This window comes from Drosophila montana, unplaced genomic scaffold, assembly GCF_035044405.1.
Source record: "Drosophila montana isolate Dmon_TW-CO22-7 unplaced genomic scaffold, ASM3504440v1 contig_3733_1, whole genome shotgun sequence".
Classification (NCBI taxonomy): domain Eukaryota; kingdom Metazoa; phylum Arthropoda; class Insecta; order Diptera; family Drosophilidae; genus Drosophila; species Drosophila montana.
The window spans coordinates 1,640,592-1,659,689 of NW_026998620.1; the positions used below are offsets into that span (position 1 = coordinate 1,640,592).

The 19,098-nt window shown below is 36.9% G+C and overlaps 2 protein-coding genes across 4 annotated transcripts; both read right to left on the reverse strand.

Annotated features, from left to right (window-relative positions):
- Nucleotides 1-7,446: 7,446 nt before the first annotated feature.
- On the reverse strand, nucleotides 7,447-14,873 carry NPFR (Neuropeptide F receptor). 3 transcript variants are annotated; one of them, XM_064694683.1, is made up of 5 exons: nucleotides 14,527-14,873; nucleotides 10,156-10,648; nucleotides 9,900-10,069; nucleotides 8,604-9,180; nucleotides 7,447-8,531 (listed from the first exon to the last, which is right to left on the reverse strand). In XM_064694683.1, the coding sequence occupies exons 1-5, from the start codon at nucleotides 14,527-14,529 to the stop codon at nucleotides 8,296-8,298; spliced, it is 1,479 nt and encodes a 492-aa protein (XP_064550753.1). In that variant the 5' UTR covers nucleotides 14,530-14,873; the 3' UTR covers nucleotides 7,447-8,295. The 3 variants fall into 3 exon arrangements, with proteins under 3 accessions (XP_064550753.1, XP_064550751.1, XP_064550752.1); XM_064694681.1 differs by having other exon boundaries at nucleotides 7,449-9,180; nucleotides 14,527-14,872; XM_064694682.1 differs by having other exon boundaries at nucleotides 7,449-9,180; nucleotides 10,156-10,664; nucleotides 14,527-14,872.
- A 2,649-nt stretch (nucleotides 14,874-17,522) lies between these two features.
- LOC135436121 (uncharacterized) lies at nucleotides 17,523-18,893 on the reverse strand. Its single transcript, XM_064693603.1, has 2 exons — nucleotides 17,787-18,893; nucleotides 17,523-17,721 (listed from the first exon to the last, which is right to left on the reverse strand). The coding sequence occupies exons 1-2, from the start codon at nucleotides 18,829-18,831 to the stop codon at nucleotides 17,525-17,527; spliced, it is 1,242 nt and encodes a 413-aa protein (XP_064549673.1). The 5' UTR covers nucleotides 18,832-18,893; the 3' UTR covers nucleotides 17,523-17,524.
- Between the last annotated feature and the right edge of the window lie 205 nt (nucleotides 18,894-19,098).

Here is a 19,098-nt window from a genome sequence, read left to right on the forward strand (position 1 = left end):
GGCATCAAAAAAATGAAAATCTAAATTTTAACCCAAATCGGCCAAAAAGCAAGGGGTTACATCACGTTTTTTCTCAAAAACGGGGTCGGTTCGAAAATCAAAACTTTTTTGATGGTATATTTTGAATATCTCGGGTAAATATTATATGATTTTGCAATTTTATACCTTTTTAAATTCATACGGATCCCTACTATCAATTGGCATTTAAACAAATTATATGATTTTGCAATTTTATACCTTTTTAAATTCATACGGATCCCTACTATCAAATGGCATTTAAACAAATTAAAAATCAATGGTTTAAAAAAAGTTGTTGAACAAAATACGATTCGTTTTTAAAGTCAACTTTTTTTGATGCTGTTTTGGCATATTTCGCCCAAATAATGTCCGATTGTGGAATTTTATACCATTTTGGACTCGTAAGGACCAGTTCTATCAAATGGCATCAAAAAAATGAAAATCTAAATTTCAACCCAAATCGGCCAAAAAGCAAGGGGTTACATCACGTTTTTTCTCAAAAACGGGGTCAGTTCGAAAATCAGAACTTTTTTTAAGGTATATTTTGAATATCTCTGGTAAATATTATATGATTTTGCAATTTTATACCTTTTTAAATTCATACGGATCCCTTCTATCAATTGGCATTTAAACAAATTAAAAATCAATGGGTTAAAAAAAGTTGTTGAACAAAAAACGATTCGTTTTTAAAGTCAACCCTTTTTGATGGTGTTTTGGCATATTTCGACCAAATAATGTCCGATTGTGGAATTTTATACCATTTTGGACTCGTAATAATCTGTACTATCGATTGGCATCAAAAAAATGAAAATCTAAATTTCAACCCAAATCGGCCAAAAAGCAAGGGGTTACATCACGTTTTTTCTCAAAAAAGGGGTCGGTTCGAAAATCAAAACTTTTTTGATGGTATTTTTTGAATATCTCTGGTAAATATTGTATGATTTAGCAATTTTATACCTTTTTAAAAATCATACGGATCCCTACTATCGAATGGCATTTAAACAAATTAAAAATCAATGGTTTAAAAAAAGTTGTTGAACAAAAAACGATTCGTTTTTAAAGTCAACCTTTTTTGATGTTATTTTGGCGCATTTCGGCCAAATAATGTCCGATTGTGGAATTTTATACCATTTTGGACTCGTAAGGATCAGTTCTATCGAATGGCATCAAAAAAATGAAAATCTAAATTTCAACCCAAATCGGCCAAAAAGCAAGGGGTTACATCACGTTTTTTCTCAAAAACAGGGTCGGTTTGAAAATCAAAATTTTTTGATGGTATTTTTTGAATATCTCGGGTAAATATTGTATGATTTTGCAATTTTATAACTTTTTAAATTCATACGGATCCCTTCTATCAATTGGCATTTAAACAAATTAAAAATCAATGGGTTAAAAAAAGTTGTTGAACAAAAAACGATTCGTTTTTAAAGTCAACCTTTTTTGATGGTGTTTTGGCATATTTCGGCCAAATAATGTCCGATTGTGGAATTTTATACCATTTTGGACTCGTAAGGATCAGTACTATCGATTGGCATCAAAAAAATGAAAATCTAAATTTTAACCCAAATCGGCCAAAAAGCAAGGGGTTACATCACGTTTTTTCTCAAAAACGGGGTCAGTTCGAAAATCAGAACTTTTTTGATGGTATTTTTTGAATATCTCGGGTAAATATTGTATGATTTTGCGATTTTATACCTTTTTAAATTCATACGGATCCCTACTATCAATTGGCATTTAAACAAATTAAAAATCAATGGGTTAAAAAAAGTTGTTGAACAAAAAACGATTCGTTTTTAAAGTCAACCTTTTTTGATGGTGTTTTGGCATATTTCGGCCAAATACTGTCCGATTGTGGAATTTTATACCATTTTGGACTCGTAAGGATCAGTTCTATCGAATGGCATCAAAAAAATGAAAATCTAAATTTTAACCCAAATCGGCCAAAAAGCAAGGGGTTACATCACGTTTTTTCTCAAAAACGGGGTCAGTTCGAAAATCAGAACTTTTTTGATGGTATTTTTTGAATATCTCGGGTAAATATTGTGTGATTTTGCAATTTTATACCTTTTTAAATTCATACGGATCCCTACTATCGAATGGCATTTAAACAAATTAAAAATCAATGGTTTAAAAAATGTTGTTGAACAAAATACGATTCGTTTTTAAAGTCAACTTTCTTTGATGTTGTTTTGGCGCATTTCGGCCAAATAATGTCCGATTGTGGAATTTTATACCATTTTGGACTCGTAAGGATCAGTTCTATCGAATGGCATCAAAAAAATGAAAATCTAAATGTTAACCCAAATCGGCCAAAAAGCAAGGGGTTACATCACGTTTTTTCTCAAAAACGGGGTCAGTTCGAAAATCAGAACTTTTTTTAAGGTATATTTTGAATATCTCTGGTAAATATTATATGATTTTGCAATTTTATACCTTTTTAAATTCATACGGATCCCTACTATCAATTGGCATTTAAACAAATTAAAAGTCAATGGGTTAAAAAAAGTTGTTGAACAAAAAACGATTCGTTTTTAAAGTCAACCCTTTTTGATGGTGTTTTGGCATATTTCGGCCAAATAATGTCCGATTGTGGAATTTAATACCATTTTGGACTCGTAATAATCTGTACTATCGATTGGCATCAAAAAAATGAAAATCTAAATTACAACCCAAATCGGCCAAAAAGCAAGGGGTTACATCACGTTTTTTCTCAAAAACGGGGTCGGTTCGAAAATCAAAACTTTTTTGATGGTATTTTTTGAATATCTCGGGTAAATATTGTATGATTTTGCAATTTTATACCTTTTTAAAAATCATACGGATCCCTACTATCAATTGGCATTTAAACAAATTTGAAATCAATGGTTTAAAAAAGTTGTTGAACAAAATACGATTCGTTTTTAAAGTCAACTTTTTTTGATGTTGTTTTGGCACATTTCGGCCAAATACTGTCCGATTGTGGAATTTTATACCATTTTGGACTCGTAAGGATCAGTACTATCGATTGGCATCAAAAAAATGAAAATCTAAATTTTAACCCAAATCGGCCAAAAAGCAAGGGGTTACATCACGTTTTTTCTCAAAAACGGGGTCGGTTCGAAAATCAGAACTTTTTTGATGGTATTTTTTGAATATCTCGGGTAAATATTGTATGATTTTGCAATTTTATACCTTTTTAAATTCATACGGATCCCTACTATCAATTGGCATTTAAACAAAATAAAAATCAATGGGTTAAAAAAAGTTGTTGAACAAAAAACGATTCGTTTTTAAAGTCAACCTTTTTTGATGTTGTTTTGGCACATTTCGGCCAAATAATGTCCGATTGTGGAATTTTATACCATTTTGGACTCGTAAGGATCAGTTCTATCGAATGGCATCAAAAAAATGAAAATCTAAATTTTAACCCAAATCGGCCAAAAAGCAAGGGGTTACATCACGTTTTTTCTCAAAAACGGGGTCAGTTCGAAAATCAGAACTTTTTTGATGGTATTTTTTGAATATCTCGGGTAAATATTGTATGATTTTGCAATTTTATACCTTTTTAAATTCATACGGATCCCTACTATCAATTGGCATTTAAACAAAATAAAAATCAATGGGTTAAAAAAAGTTGTTGAACAAAAAACGATTCGTTTTTAAAGTCAACCCTTTTTGATGGTGTTTTGGCATATTTCGGCCAAATAATGTCCGATTGTGGAATTTTATACCATTTTGGACTCGTAAGGATCAGTACTATCGAATGGCATCAAAAAAATGAAAATCTAAATTTCAACCCAAATCGGCCAAAAAGCAAGGGGTTACATCACGTTTTTTCTCAAAAACGGGGTCAGTTCGAAAATCAGAACTTTTTTGATGGTATTTTTTGAATATCTCGGGTAAATATTGTATGATTTTGCAATTTTATACCTTTTTAAATTCATACGGATCCCTACTATCAATTGGCATTTAAACAAAATAAAAATCAATGGGTTAAAAAAAGTTGTTGAACAAAAAACGATTCGTTTTTAAAGTCAACCCTTTTTGATGGTGTTTTGGCATATTTCGGCCAAATAATTTTTTGAATATCTCGGGTAAATATTGTATGATTTTGCAATTTTATACCTTTTTAAATTCATACGCATCCCTTCTATCAATTGGCATTTAAACAAAATAAAAATCAATGGGTTAAAAAAAGTTGTTGAACAAAATACGATTCGTTTTTAAAGTCAACTTTTTTTGATGTTGTTTTGGCACATTTCGGCCAAATACTGTCCGATTGTGGAATTTTATACCATTTTGGACTCGTAAGGATCAGTACTATCGATTGGCATCAAAAAAATGAAAATCTAAATTTTAACCCAAATCGGCCAAAAAGCAAGGGGTTACATCACGTTTTTTCTCAAAAACGGGGTCAGTTCGAAAATCAGAACTTTTTTGATGGTATTTTTTGAATATCTCGGGTAAATATTGTATGATTTTGCAATTTTATACCTTTTTAAATTCATACGGATCCCTACTATCAATTGGCATTTAAACAAATTAAAAATCAATGGGTTAAAAAAAGTTGTTGAACAAAAAACGATTCGTTTTTAAAGTCAACCTTTTTTGATGGTGTTTTGGCATATTTCGGCCAAATAATGTCCGATTGTGGAATTTTATACCATTTTGGACTCGTAATAATCAGTACTATCGATTGGCATCAAAAAAATGAAAATCAAAATTTTAACCCAAATCGGCCAAAAAGCAAGGGGTTACATCACGTTTTTTCTCAAAAACGGGGTCGGTTCGAAAATCTAAACTTTTTTGATGGTATTTTTTGAATATCTCGGGTAAATATTGTATGATTTTGCAATTTTATACCTTTTTAAATTCATACGGATCCCTACTATCAATTGGCATTTAAACAAAATAAAAATCAATGGGTTAAAAAAAGTTGTTGAACAAAAAACGATTCGTTTTTAAAGTCAACCCTTTTTGATGGTGTTTTGGCATATTTCGGCCAAATAATGTCCGATTGTGGAATTTTATACCATTTTGGACTCGTAAGAATCAGTACTATCGATTGGCATCAAAAAAATGAAAATCTAAATTTTAACCCAAATCGGCCAAAAAGCAAGGGGTTACATCACGTTTTTTCTCAAAAACGGGGTCGGTTCGAAAATCTAAACTTTTTTGATGGTATTTTTTGAATATCTCGGGTAAATATTGTATGATTTTGCAATTTTATACCTTTTTAAATTCATACGGATCCCTACTATCAATTGGCATTTAAACAAAATAAAAATCAATGGGTTAAAAAAAGTTGTTGAACAAAAAACGATTCGTTTTTAAAGTCAACCCTTTTTGATGGTGTTTTGGCATATTTCGGCCAAATAATGTCCGATTGTGGAATTTTATACCATTTTGGACTCGTAAGGATCAGTTCTATCGAATGGCATCAAAAAAATGAAAATCTAAATTTTAACCCAAATCGGCCAAAAAGCAAGGGGTTACATCACGTTTTTTCTCAAAAACGGGGTCGGTTCGAAAATCAAAACTTTTTTGATGGTATTTTTTCAATATCTCTGGTAAATATTGTATGATTTTGCAATTTTATACCTTTTTAAATTCATACGGATCCCTAATATCGAATGGCATTTAAACAAATTAAAAATCAATGGTTTAAAAAATGTTGCTGAACAAAATACGATTCGTTTTTAAAGTCAACTTTCTTTGATGTTGTTTTGGCGCATTTCGGCCAAATAATGTCCGATTGTGGAATTTTATACCATTTTGGACTCGTAAGGATCAGTACTATCGAATGGCATCAAAAAAATGAAAATCTAAATGTTAACCCAAATCGGCCAAAAAGCAAGGGGTTACATCACGTTTTTTCTCAAAAACGGGGTCAGTTCGAAAATCAGAACTTTTTTTAAGGTATATTTTGAATATCTCTGGTAAATATTATATGATTTTGCAATTTTATACCTTTTTAAATTCATACGGATCCCTACTATCAATTGGCATTTAAACAAATTTGAAATCAATGGGTTAAAAAAAGTTGTTGAACAAAAAACGATTCGTTTTTAAAGTCAACCCTTTTTGATGGTGTTTTGGCATATTTCGGCCAAATAATGTCCGATTGTGGAATTTAATACCATTTTGGACTCGTAATAATCTGTACTATCGATTGGCATCAAAAAAATGAAAATCTAAATTACAACCCAAATCGGCCAAAAAGCAAGGGGTTACATCACGTTTTTTCTCAAAAACGGGGTCGGTTCGAAAATCAAAACTTTTTTGATAGTATTTTTTTAATATCTCGGGTAAATATTGTATGATTTTGCAATTTATACCTTTTTAAAAATCATACGGATCCCTAATATCAATTGGCATTTAAACAAATTTGAAATCAATGGTTTAAAAAAAGTTGTTGAACAAAATACGATTCGTTTTTAAAGTCAACTTTTTTTGATGTTGTTTTGGCACATTTCGGCCAAATACTGTCCGATTGTGGAATTTTATACCATTTTGGACTCGTAAGGATCAGTTCTATCGAATGGCATCAAAAAAATGAAAATCCAAATTTTAACCCAAATCGGCCAAAAAGCAAGGGGTTACATCACGTTTTTTCTCAAAAACGGGGTCAGTTCGAAAATCAGAACTTTTTTGATGGTATTTTTTGAATATCTCTGGTAAATATTGTATTATTTTGCAATTTTATACCTTTTTAAATTCATACGGATCCCTACTATCAATTGGCATTTAAACAAATTAAAAATCAATGGGTTAAAAAAAGTTGTTGATCAAAAAACGATTCGTTTTAAAATTCAACCTTTTTTGATGTTTTTTTTGGCATATTTCGGCCAAATAATGTCCGATTGTGGAGTTTTATACAATTTTGGACTGGTAAAGATCAGTTAGTTCTATCGATTGGCATCAAAAAAATGAAAATCTAAATTTTAACCCAAATCGGCCAAAAATCAAGGGGTTACATCACGTTTTTTCTCAAAAACGGGGTCAGTTCGAAAATCAAAACTTTTGTGTTCATCTTTTTTAATATCTCGGTTAAAACTTATTTAATTATGCTTACTGTCCCAATCGAGCTTTGTCGATCGGATTTATTTAAGCCATCACAATAGTCAGCTTAAGCTGTCTCAATCTACTTACTTTGCAAACCAAAGCCATTTGCATGAACATAATATTAAAATGAATTACTTGCAACAATTAGTTATTAAAACATTTATTTATTAATTAATAAGTTTATTTGAGTTGCTTTGTAGCAAACACTCGGTACTTTTTATTGTAGAGCTTAGCTGAGATTGTTATTAATAGACACCTAATTAGAACTATGGACACATTTTATGTTACGAAAATCAATATTGTATGCTTAAGTTAGGGTATTTATGTAAATAATATGGAAATAGTTTCATTAGCGAAATACTTACAAAGCCTTAAAGTTAGGAAGCGTAAATAGGAACAAAGTGGAACATTTACTTAAATACATGTATGTATATGTATGTATCTACTTATACTTATAACTGAAGAGTTGTGTGTTTATCAACTACCCGAAATTTAATTGAAGGGCTCGTTCAATTAAATCACAGTATTTGATGAAACTTAAGCCAAGTGTGTGTGTATATATATATATATATGAATGAATTGTAATTGTAATTGTAGATACAGTATCTATAAATACATCTGCCTGCAGCTCATAATTATCCCGCCTAGACTTAAATATTACTCAGCTTTGCTTTCAATCAGTCAACACATATTCGTTATTTCTTAGTTAAATGTTAATTTTAAATTAAAATTTTGAAGTTTTAATGTTTCATGTATCGTGTTTAATTGCAGCTGCTCCTTGGCTCCCATCGGAGCATAGAGAGTTCAAGAGTTCAGCTGGCATTGTGTCTAGGGAGGGGGAGGGGGAATGCAATGCAAATTGGCAATTTAGTATTGTTGCAAACTGTAATTGTGCACAAATATTGAAATACTCTTGTGCGCAAAATGCCAAATGGACTCTACGAAAAACCACATCGAATGAACTTTTGCTTACTTTCGACTTAATAAATGAAAATAATGCTACAAATCTCAAAAGCATGCAACTTTTGGCATTAAATGGCAATTTTTGGTTATCTTGCATGCAAATTCACTTAGCCCATAGCTCCAGTTCCGGCGTGGGCAGCATAATCTCGTAATCTTCTCCATTAATATACATAAAGAGAGAGAGATGTATATATACGGATAACACTGAGATAGACACGGGTGGGATGGTTTAGGCAGAGGTTGAGTGTGGTTGGGTTTGGGTAATTGGCTTTAACGCGGCACCAGCGTGGTCATCTCTGAGGGCATGGGGTTCTCGGTGAGTGCAACAGATTCCGTTACGGCGCTGCGCGTTCCATTTACCGTGTGTCTTGTGTTAAATTCGGTGGCCGCAATGCTCATGCCGCCGAGGCAATCACCGTCGGAGGCGCCCCGTTGGACGCTGTTGCCCAGGAGCTGGAGCTCGTGTTTGCGACGTCGACGCGCTGCCGCTGCCTGCACGTTGCTGCCTGTCGTGTGACCATGGAGAGCAACATTAGTGGATTCAGTGGAACGACACAAGAGTTCTTGAAATTCTTTACGGAAGTTATCGTTGAGCCATCCATACAGCAGCGGATTCGAGCAGGCCGAGCTCATGCCAATCATGTGGCAAATGGCATATGCCACAAGCATTCTCTGCGTCACGGCCGATGGATGCTGCAGGTCCGCATACAAATTGAAAAAGTTCAGTGGCAGCCACGAGACCCCAAAGATGATCGCAATGCTAATTAGCAGCCGATTCGTGCGCTTCATGCGTCTGCCCCGCTCCACTTTCCGCTGCGACGAGCTCTGCACCGTGACCACAGTGATCCGGCTCTTCAGCTTGTTGTAGATGCCAAAGTAGGCCACCGACACGATCAGTATGGGCACCAGATACTGCACGCACAGCGAAAAGATCGAGTAGTAGAAACGGCCATCGCTCAGCGGCCAGTCCTCGATGCAGTACGATATCCTGTGCGGCACGCCCAGCCTCTGCAGCACTGCCGGCATGTCCATGCTGATCAGCTGCTTGTAGATGAACAGGGGCGAGGCTAGTGTCAGGGCGAGTATCCAGATTCCCGCTAGGATGGCGACGGCTCCCACAAACTGCAGGCTGTCCCGCGTGGGATACACAATTACCTGTTGCATGGTTAAGAATTTTGTGTACGAATAGAAACTTTAGTAACTAAACCAAACAGAAATTATAAACAGACTGCTCATAATGGCTGACTTACTCGCTATGCTTACTTATTTCTTTTTATAAGCAACGAAATCATTTAATTTAAGTTATTTTTTTAAGATACTTTAGCTGGTTGCCTTTCGAATCAAGCAAGTCCGCACCTATACTAAATACCATAGTATATAATTCTATAACCTTTCGTTTACTCCTTATGGGTTGGTTATATTCATCATATAAAATAAGTATAATATATAATTTTGTCTATTTATTATTAAATTATTAAAGGTTTCTTCAATCCAATTATATCAATTTTAAAACCGAACTATTCTAAGCTACGAAAATTAAGTTTACTGTGCTAATCTAAAGCTGGCAAAGCATATGAGAATAACAAATATTTTATTGTCTATTCATTTCAGCCACAAATATGATCCCCAATTTTTTTGGAATTGGTCAAGCAGTTAAGGAAAGGCTATTTTGTATCAATAAAACTAGTCGCCTAATCTTCAATCATCATCGGTTTTACAATAGTGGCTCGCAACATTTGGCGCCGAATCGTTTTATTTTACGCTATTTGACTTTTGATTAGAACAGACGACAACAGTGCAAAGTCGCTTTATCGATTTTCGCTAGCTGTCATAACAGTTAAAAATCATTATGGTTAATGTGCAGCTCTACTAACCTGATATCTGTCGAAGGCGATGGCTGTTATGGATATGGTCGACACGAATATGCTGAGGGCCTGCAGCGTGGCAATCGTTTTGCACAGGACGGCACAGGAGCCGTATGGCCAGAATTTTGAAAGGATTTCCATTAGTGTTAACGGCATGGTAACTAGGCACAAGAGCAGGTCTGCGAATGGCCAACGAGCAGATGCCATAAATGTCAATTCGACGTCAAACAACACACACACACAGAGACACAACCCCCCAACTCACCCGATATGGCCAGATTGAGGATGAAGAGGTTGCGGGCGGTGCGCATGATTGGTTTACGCAGCACGGCAATGACCACCATTATGTTGCCCATGGCTCCGAACACAATCAGCACGCTGTACATGGCGATTAGCAGATGGTACCAGGGACTCCCGATGGCACGGTTATGCAGATACTGATCCATCAGCACTGGATCCATATCCGCGGGCATTAAGTTGCTCTCGTTGCTTGTGCTGTTCAATAGCAACATGGTCATGTTGCTGTGGCTGTTGCTGCTGCTGCTGTTGCTGCTGCTGCTGCTGTTGTTGTTGCTACTGTTGCTGATGCTGCTGCTGCTGCTGCTAACATCGCCTGTGTTTAGCGAGGGAAAATTAGGCAAATGTCGTCGTTCCCCAATCAGATCAAAATTGCTGTTTCTCGCAATCGCTTTAAATATCTCCGCTGAGCTTTCAAATTGCGGCAATGTTCCAAGTTCAGTGCGATTCATGGCGATTATCTGTTGAGAAATAAAACTGTCTTTGAATCAGACTTTACCCACAATAAAATGGCGAGAAAAAACAAGTGAGAGTACTTTTGACGGGAGTACCCTACTAGGAGATACCATGGTGCCAGCTCCGAGCAGCCTTTACAAACATTCTCTCAGGATGTGCACCTTATGTGCTTCTTCCTCCTTTTAAATCTTACTATAGGAAATATGTTCTTAAGTAACTACGGAATTTATTGTTTGATCTTTATAAAAATTGTAGATCACAAAATTTGAATTCAACTATGTTTAAATATAAAAGCCCACGGCTAAAGCTCCACAAATAAGTTCTTTTGTTTTTTAATTTTGTTGGGAACTGGGGAAAGTATCAAAAATTTGTAAAATGTTTGATATGTTTATATCATTCCAGAGTCCAGGTATTAAATTTGGAATATCGAGCTCTTTTAAGCTCTGAGATAGGCACGCATTTTTTGAATAAGTTGAAATAAACTTGACCTTTTCGGTTTATGGCTCTTATAGTCTCTGATATCGATGTATTTATACAAGCGGACGTGCGAACAGAGATAAGGATGTAGCTATATCGACTCAGCCGTTGATGCTGATCAATTAAAAATATACTTTATAGGGTGGGAGAAGCATGTTTCTGCCTGTCACATACATTTGTGAACTTCAGCATACCCTTTTTAGACATTTTCAACGGGCTTATGGTATCAGGACAAAAGGGATTCGTTGGCATTGCGTGTGTGTTAGACGTGATTTAAGTGCTGGTCCTAACACACACGCCACACATGCTCCCACAAACTCCCGCAACTCCCTGAGCAGGACCTTAGAATTTGCCTAAAAATAAACGGCAATAACTATCCCCGAACACGTGCAGTGCCAGCCGCTGGGCTTATACCAAAACTTTCGCTGTCTATTGCCTTTTGGCATGCTCTTAAGTTTTGATGCCAGAGGCTTACAAACTCCATAAAACTTTGCCTTTTTTATAGTTAAAGTAAAAGCAGAAGTAAGCACTTTTTGATAAAGAACTATATATTACAACAATAAAAATTCACAAATAAAATGAAATTTTTTGCTGTTTACAGCTCGACTTATTTGCCTGCTCCACACAGATTCTTTCGTTTGCTCACAACTTCTCGTAAATCTATAATTTTCACTATATTTATAAATATAATGAACATAGTTGAGACATCAGAGCAAAGCATGAGAAAAATGTTTTTAATTAAAAAAGTTTCGCTTTGCGAATGGAGGAAAAATAAAGTCTGAAATGATTTTTTCATATAGCTTCCCCCCAGTGTTCAATAATCTGCATTAAATTTATGCAGAAAACAAAACGGAAAATATTTGAGGTGTGGCCGCAGTTTAAATACTCTGAATATTGCTAAATGTTAACTATGTTAATTATGAAATTCTTGTGAAAAACTTTTCAGCCGATAACTGTTGCAATATATTTAAGCACAGCCTCAAAATGGGAAAACTCTCTAATGTGTTTCGTAATCGTTAATGGATCCAGCTATTAAAAAAAGGGCATTAAGAATCATTGATGCCCCATTAATGGCCATTATTGGCGTTTCCCAGCTACGCGTGAATTTTATAATTAGCTCTGGACTTCTAGAAAATCGTTTGCAGCTCTGTTTACATGATTTGCTTCATAATTTATGCAACGCCTCCTCATTGACAGGGCAACTAAACCTCTGTTTAAATTTAAAGTCAAGTTTAGAAGCTTTTGAAAGACAAATAATAACTTCTGTCGGAGCGTTGCCAGGTCCTTTACAAGCCGAAGCACACATCTTTGGGGCAGTCATAATGAGAATTGAGCGGGCAGAAACTGCCTCAATTATCTGGAATGTTATGTTTACGCAATGGGGCGCATCTCTTTTATATCGAGAGACAGGCCGACATTCGATTTGTACTCGGGTTATAAATGACGACAATTGCTTAAGATAATTGCGTAATTTTATGCAGCAGATGGGTGCGTACTTATCAATGTCAATAAAGCGAGGGAACGCAAATAGAGGTTGAGATGTGTAGCAGCAGTAGCACATTATTTAGATTCCCTAAAGTATGCAGCACAATCGGTTGATGCGATTAATGTGTTGCCCATAAATCAAGAGAGGCTCGCACCTCGTCGCACCAGACGCTGCTCAGGGGACTCAGGCGAAAAACATCCCAAAAGAGTTGATGTTAATGTGGACACTGTTTGTAATCGTTGCTCATCTGCTGTAAAACTTGAATATTGATTTTGAATTTCCCCTTGGGCTGAGCTGATTACAAAATGCACACAAACCTGCAATTCAAAGTTTGCAAATATCAATTGACAAATGTTTGTCTCTGCATTGACCACAAACTTTGTCTGTGGACACATTCAAGTAAGAGATTTATAATGTAGGGGTGTAATAGATACGCAAGCATAAAATATTTATTTACAAGTGCTAAAAGTTCTCAAAAAGGTAGATAGCAATAGAAAAGACAAAGTTTTACAAAAAAAGTTTCACCAATTGCGTGTTTCGTTTCGTAGAAACAACCACGGCCTGTTAGTCATTTCGTGAGAATCGCTAAGAAGGGCGACTGAGTACAAATTGAGTTTTCATGTCAGGGAAAGCGCTTCAAGTTCTTGCTGGAGTTTATTACAGTTTTGTTTGGTTACGTTTTTTTTTGTAGCCCTATATCTCATTGGAGCGTTTGCGAAATGACTTTTTCAGAAAGTTGACGACAAGAAAATTATGTAAAGTAGCCTCAAGTTCATAGAACTTGTCATGAATTTGAATAATTTTCAAACTGTCAACGCTCGCCGCGAATCGCCCGTCTTACAGCGTGGGTGTATTTGCGTTCTTCGCCAAGCCACATTTGCACATTAAGCTGCGTGATAAAGATATTAAATGCCATGGCCAAGAAAAAAAAGAAGAAAATGAAAACCCCAAAACGGCTTTTAACCCATTTTTCTTTGCAGCTTTTCCATTTTTGGCTCAGCTACTTTTGTGATTTATTTGTGCTCGTGCCGCTGGCAGGTGGCTGTGCTGCAGGGCGGGCTGCTCCTCGCCTTTCGATGCTATTTCTATTGCTAAATGACTTTTATGGCCGTTTACAGAGAACGGCGGAGCTTAAGATCTTAGGCGTTACACATGAAAAATGTCTCAATTTTTCATAGGCAATGTTACAAATTCATTCGTGTAGCTACATCCACTGAAAGTGATTCGATTTATTAATGGGTTGCGGACGAGCGGACGAGCGGGCGAGCGGTCGAGTTGTACAGCAAGAGCAAATCTATTTCGAGGATGTTATAAAATAAATGGTTTCTGAAGCAATTAATTCGATCGGGGGTCAAGCGCTGGGATAACAATCGGAATTGGCAAATTGGATTTTGGCCAATATTCAACCCCGTTTTGTGGTTGCAAAAGAAAAACAAAAATGGGCTCAAAATCGTTTAAACGGGCTAAAGTTTTGCAAATCAATGCACAGGCCTGAAATAATATCAACCGAAAATGACGCACAGCCACATTTGATGGTCGGGCCGGACCCCTTCTTGCTCTCAGTTCATTAAATGGAACTCAACTCGAAGAGATATAATTAAATTTAGAGCAGTTGCTTGGGCCAGTACGTGCTGCTGTTCATCTGTCAGGCGCAGTCAGTTCATAAGAGGCTCTATAAATGTAAAATGAAACGATGCCAACTGCCATATGGCCAAGTATGTTGGGATGCGCCATCAAGAATCACAACGGAGCCAAGCAAATAAATTACCCAGCAAGTGGAAACTTTTTGTTTCTTGCTTAAAAGCGAAAAACAAAGTTGAGGACTAACGTAATTTTACTGCGAGTTAACATCTCATTTGGGCAGGTTGCTTGGCACAACAACGAGACACTTTCGAGTATTTATATTGCAATCAGACTTACCATGCCTCGCCCTTGTTTGTGTGGCCCCTTTGCCGCCAGCTATGTGTCGCACTTATTGTTCTCCAGTTTTCCGTCGTAAGTAGCTATAACTATGTATCTGGAACTGTCTCTGTAGTTATAGCACTTGTTGTATCTGTTCGAGTTCATTCATTCAACTTGCAACATGAAATGCACTCAAGGGACTTATATGAAGTTGTTGTTGTTGTTGCAGCAGGCTCCTTGTGCATTTTTTCCTTAATCCTTGTCGCACAATATTTTACTTCAACTGCAAGACACAGAATGGCACTTGTGTTGCGAATAAATTTATATCAAACATTCCAAATAAATCCTTGCACTTTGGCGGCATATGCGAGTCTTAGGCTGCTGCAAAGGACTTTACTACACTAGTAAAAACACTTCGCACAAGTACATATATTTTAAATATCTTTAGCTTTAGGTTTGCACACTTTTACTTTCCAGCTGCTGCCGCAGGCGATGGCAGCGCCTTGCATATACATTTATTTGCATATTTTATTGCATACATTCATCTGCGCATTTTATTCGCACCACCTACTCATGTCTGCCTGGCTGCACCGCTGACTGGCAGATCTGGAAAATTTGCTGCCAGTCAGCACCAATTTAACAAACTGGAAAACGCGTTGCTTTCAAATGTCAGACTAAATTAAAATTACTTACATCAGCGCAGCAAGCGAAGGGAGTTAAACCAATTTAAATCCTGTCAGACTTCCAATTTTTCATATTTCACATTTGCATGCAATTATCCCAGCACAATGTCAATTAACAGCTGCAGCTCTTACCAAACCTACTTTATGCCCTATGCTCAAAAAAAAATAAAATACCTGAAAAGGGTATGTTCAAGTTGGGCTTATGTAACAAATCAACCTTAAACTAACGAAGAGTATATCTAGACGTTAAATATAATTCGGCTTACGCTTCGAATCGACTTCCAGGCTTGAGCTCAGATTTTAGTTGAAACTTTGTCATATATATTTCAAAATCTTCATTAAGCAATTACAATTTTATTTTTGTAGCTGCCAATTTCAGTGCATATGTCCCTTTCAATATATGCCCACAATTGGCATCTACCAAAAATGTTTAAAAAATAACATAAGGTTCATTTGTTCTTTAGTGAACTTGGGGAAAAATTAGAAAAATAAATTTTAATTGCAAGCCTGTTCGTTTTTAATCCTTGATACATATACTAATTTCTTAATTTTTCAAATGATTGCCCTAGAAATAGTTTTAAACAACTTTAATGAATATTTCATAATTAATTAATTTGATTTGTATATGTTTGTTTCTGCACCACTTCAAAGATAATTTTTCTGTACATACACAAACTCAGCCAAACAATTTCTGATGAACTTTTCGATGGTGTGCAAGTTAATTGAATATGATGTTTTATGCATCCGAGTAAATGCACATTAATATCAGATATTAAAGATCTTGTGTTTATTCACATTTCATTACCCAATTAGTTTTTTGTGTGCTTAAAAGCATTTTATTCTTTGCGCTTTGTTCGATTTTCATAATTTTTTTGCGTGACCAAAATGCTTTTAGTTCTCACCTAAACGGATTTCCGCTCTTCATTTCCGCAAATCCACATTAACCAAATACGCTTACACTTTATTTTTTTTTCCTTCATGCGGTGAAACTTAAGCATTCTGCACAAATTCCGGCACTCAAAATTTATTCCGCTTGAGTTACAACTTCCTTTTGAGATTTATTTTCTTATTTTGTTTAGGTTTTTTTTTTATTTTTATTATTTTGTGCACTTTCCACTATTTCGCCAATGCGAACAGATAGTTAGAATCGTAATGATGAGGTTTGTCTGCCGCACACGTCGCCTCGCATTACGCCAGATTCCAAATTTGATTACACACTTGGCACTTGGGCAGAACGAATACGGATTCGTATACGAATACACAGACCGTATTCACAATTCAAATTCACAATTTGGAAGTGTGGCGTCCGGCACGTTATTAGCAAATATCCGCGTACCAGTTGGGGGATTCTGTGAAAATTTCACGCCTTCAACTTTTTAATGGCGACGCACGCAAAAACAAACAAGAAAAACATTTTCCACACCTTTTCTGTTGTTACCTTTTGATTTGCAAAATGATTATTTTCCAACTGCGAACATAGTTCGCCGCATCAGAATATTTTATGAATATTCAGCATTTTGCAAATATTTTATTTATTTTTATTTATTTAAATTTTCGGTTTTTTTGCTATTTGTTTAGCTTGATTTTGAAATTGTTTGGAGCACTTTTTATAATAACTTTAATGTGCGGCAAGCGTTTCATTTCAGATTTAACGATCCCGATAACTCGGCGCGTTAACAGCCGGCGACCATCTGTTGGCTTTTAGCGCACAGCCCTTACTTTTATAGTGTTGGCCCTTAGGCAATTCGCCAGCACCAGCACCAGCACCAAAGAGCGCTCGTTGCGTATACGCTGCGTGAGCCCGAAGTTGCAACTGAACGTGCCGCGCACACAGACAGCTCAAAGGCGAATGCTTTTGATTTCGTTTGGCCCAACAGCTGTCCGGAGCTTTCTTATCACTGCTGCTTGGGGTTGGAGCTGCCCAAAAAAGCTGTCAGCGCTTGTGGGATACAGTGGGACAAAAGCTTTTCTAGATGGCATCAAATATTATTACTACAAATATTATTACTGACATTATTATTACTATTAAAATTATTGTTATTGTTATTATTATTACTATTTTTATTTGTATTGTTATTATTATTTTTATTATTATTAATATTGTTTTTAATTTTATTTTTATTATTATAGACATTTTGAGAAAAAACTAAAAAAAATAATAACGTTGCAAAAATTATGCCTTTTACACTACAAAAAAAAGGGATATATATGTATGTATAAAAATTTTGATAAAATATGTCAAAATTGGATACATGACAAGTCGGGGTCGATTTTGAAGTGTTATATTTTTGAGTGAAGTTCCACGAGGAGGAAATGGCGGCATTTATTTAATTTTACTGCTCATCGAGCAGCCCCTTGGCATCGAATATGGGCAGCAATTGCGCCACAATGTTCTGTGCCCTGTCACTCTCGTATACCGAGTCCTGAAAACTAATCGCCTCCGCCGTGTCCTGATAAAGCTTCCAAAAGTCCGGAGATTCATCGCCAGTATAAATCATCAGAGGTTGAAATACCAAACCTATTACAACGCCTGGAAAATGTAAGAGAGCCTGTGTAAGTAACCGATTCCCAATTGTAAATAAAATGTAGAGTTACATAGAAATTTGCGACGCTCGAATTGCAGCTGGAATTCCAATAGGCTAGGTAGCTTGCCTTTGTAGTTGAACTGGCACAAGGTGCGCTTGAGTGCATAAAAATAATATTGCACCAGCTCCGTTTCCCTGGCCAGCACATTATCCTGCAGCGAGGTGCTGAAGAAGTAATGCAGATCCAGAATGGGAGAGGTGCGTGTGCTGAACTGAAAGTCTATGGGCACCACAGTGGTTGGCTGGCCCTTCCCGTCGTACTGGAACATAATGTTCGTAGTCCAGCAGTCGCCATGGGTCAGTGTCTGGAAATCGTCATCCGTCACATCGAAAGCACGTGCGCCATACTCCATGAGATTGTCCAGTAAACGGGTGAGCTTAGCATGGTAACGCGCCTTCAGCTTGGGCTGCGTCTGGACGTAGCGGATGAGTCCCCTGAAGAGGCACGTGAAGAGCACGGCGTAGCCCTTGGGGCCACGAGTGAAGAAACTGGTTTGAAAACGCCTGGCCAGCAGCTCGGGATGCCGTTGCTTCAGGACCATGGCGGATGCATGATACTTGGCCAGCATTTGCAGAGTGATGTGAGTGTGGGCCAGGTCCAATTGCTTCACACGATCGGCATTTCTATACTCGAGCAGCGTCAAGTCCTCCAGCAACATGATGCCGTGCTCCCGGTCGATGCATACAGCATCCGCATGCAGCTTATCCCCGATGCCCGCCTCGCGCAGCAGCTGCGTCATCCTGGGCAGAACGTGCTCATACATGTCCATCTCGCGTGCGTACACATCGTACTCTGCAAACATGCCCGCCTGTGGCGCATCTTTGGGGCATGCCTCCTTCAGCAGATAGGTGCGCTGCGCCACTGCACCACCCGTCGCCGCCGCCTCGAGCTCCACATGAATGCGCGTCACGATGCCCACATAATTCTCACCCTTACCCGTGGCCGCATTGGACCACAGCTTGAGCACATTTAGCTGCGTATCCTTGTGGAAGGCTCGAAGCTGCGACTGCATGTAGTCATTGGTAAGCCAAGTGGGCAACTCGGAGATCTGCATCTTGTTATACTATTCGCAGTTGGTTTGCCTTTGGTTGATGCGCTCGAACTGAGACTCTACTCGACTGCGATCCACCTAATACTTATAATGACGGTCCAAGGCGCTTAACTAGCACATCACGTCACTTCGGTGTGGGAACGCATCTTGATACTTATTACGTAGCACCCTCTAAAGTGTGGCGCTAATGTCAATTAACTATCTATATGACTGGTCGTATAGAGTATAAACTAACTAAATTAAACAATTAAGTGAGCTCTAGACGGCAAC

Bases quoted from the DNA above. Each gene is read 5' to 3' on its own strand.
- NPFR (XM_064694681.1), bottom strand. The intron at 10,070-10,155 runs GTGAGTTGGGGG...GGCCATTCGCAG, and splicing joins CCTCAATCTGGCCATATCGG to ACCTGCTCTTGTGCCTAGTT. The intron at 9,181-9,899 runs GTTAGTAGAGCT...ACCATGCAACAG, and splicing joins TCGCCTTCGACAGATATCAG to GTAATTGTGTATCCCACGCG.
- LOC135436121 (XM_064693603.1), bottom strand. From the start codon at position 18,831: ATGCAGATCTCCGAGTTGCCCACTTGGCTTACCAATGACTACATGCAG. The intron at 17,722-17,786 runs GTAACTCTACAT...TACATTTTCCAG, and splicing joins CGAGCGTCGCAAATTTCTAT to GCGTTGTAATAGGTTTGGTA.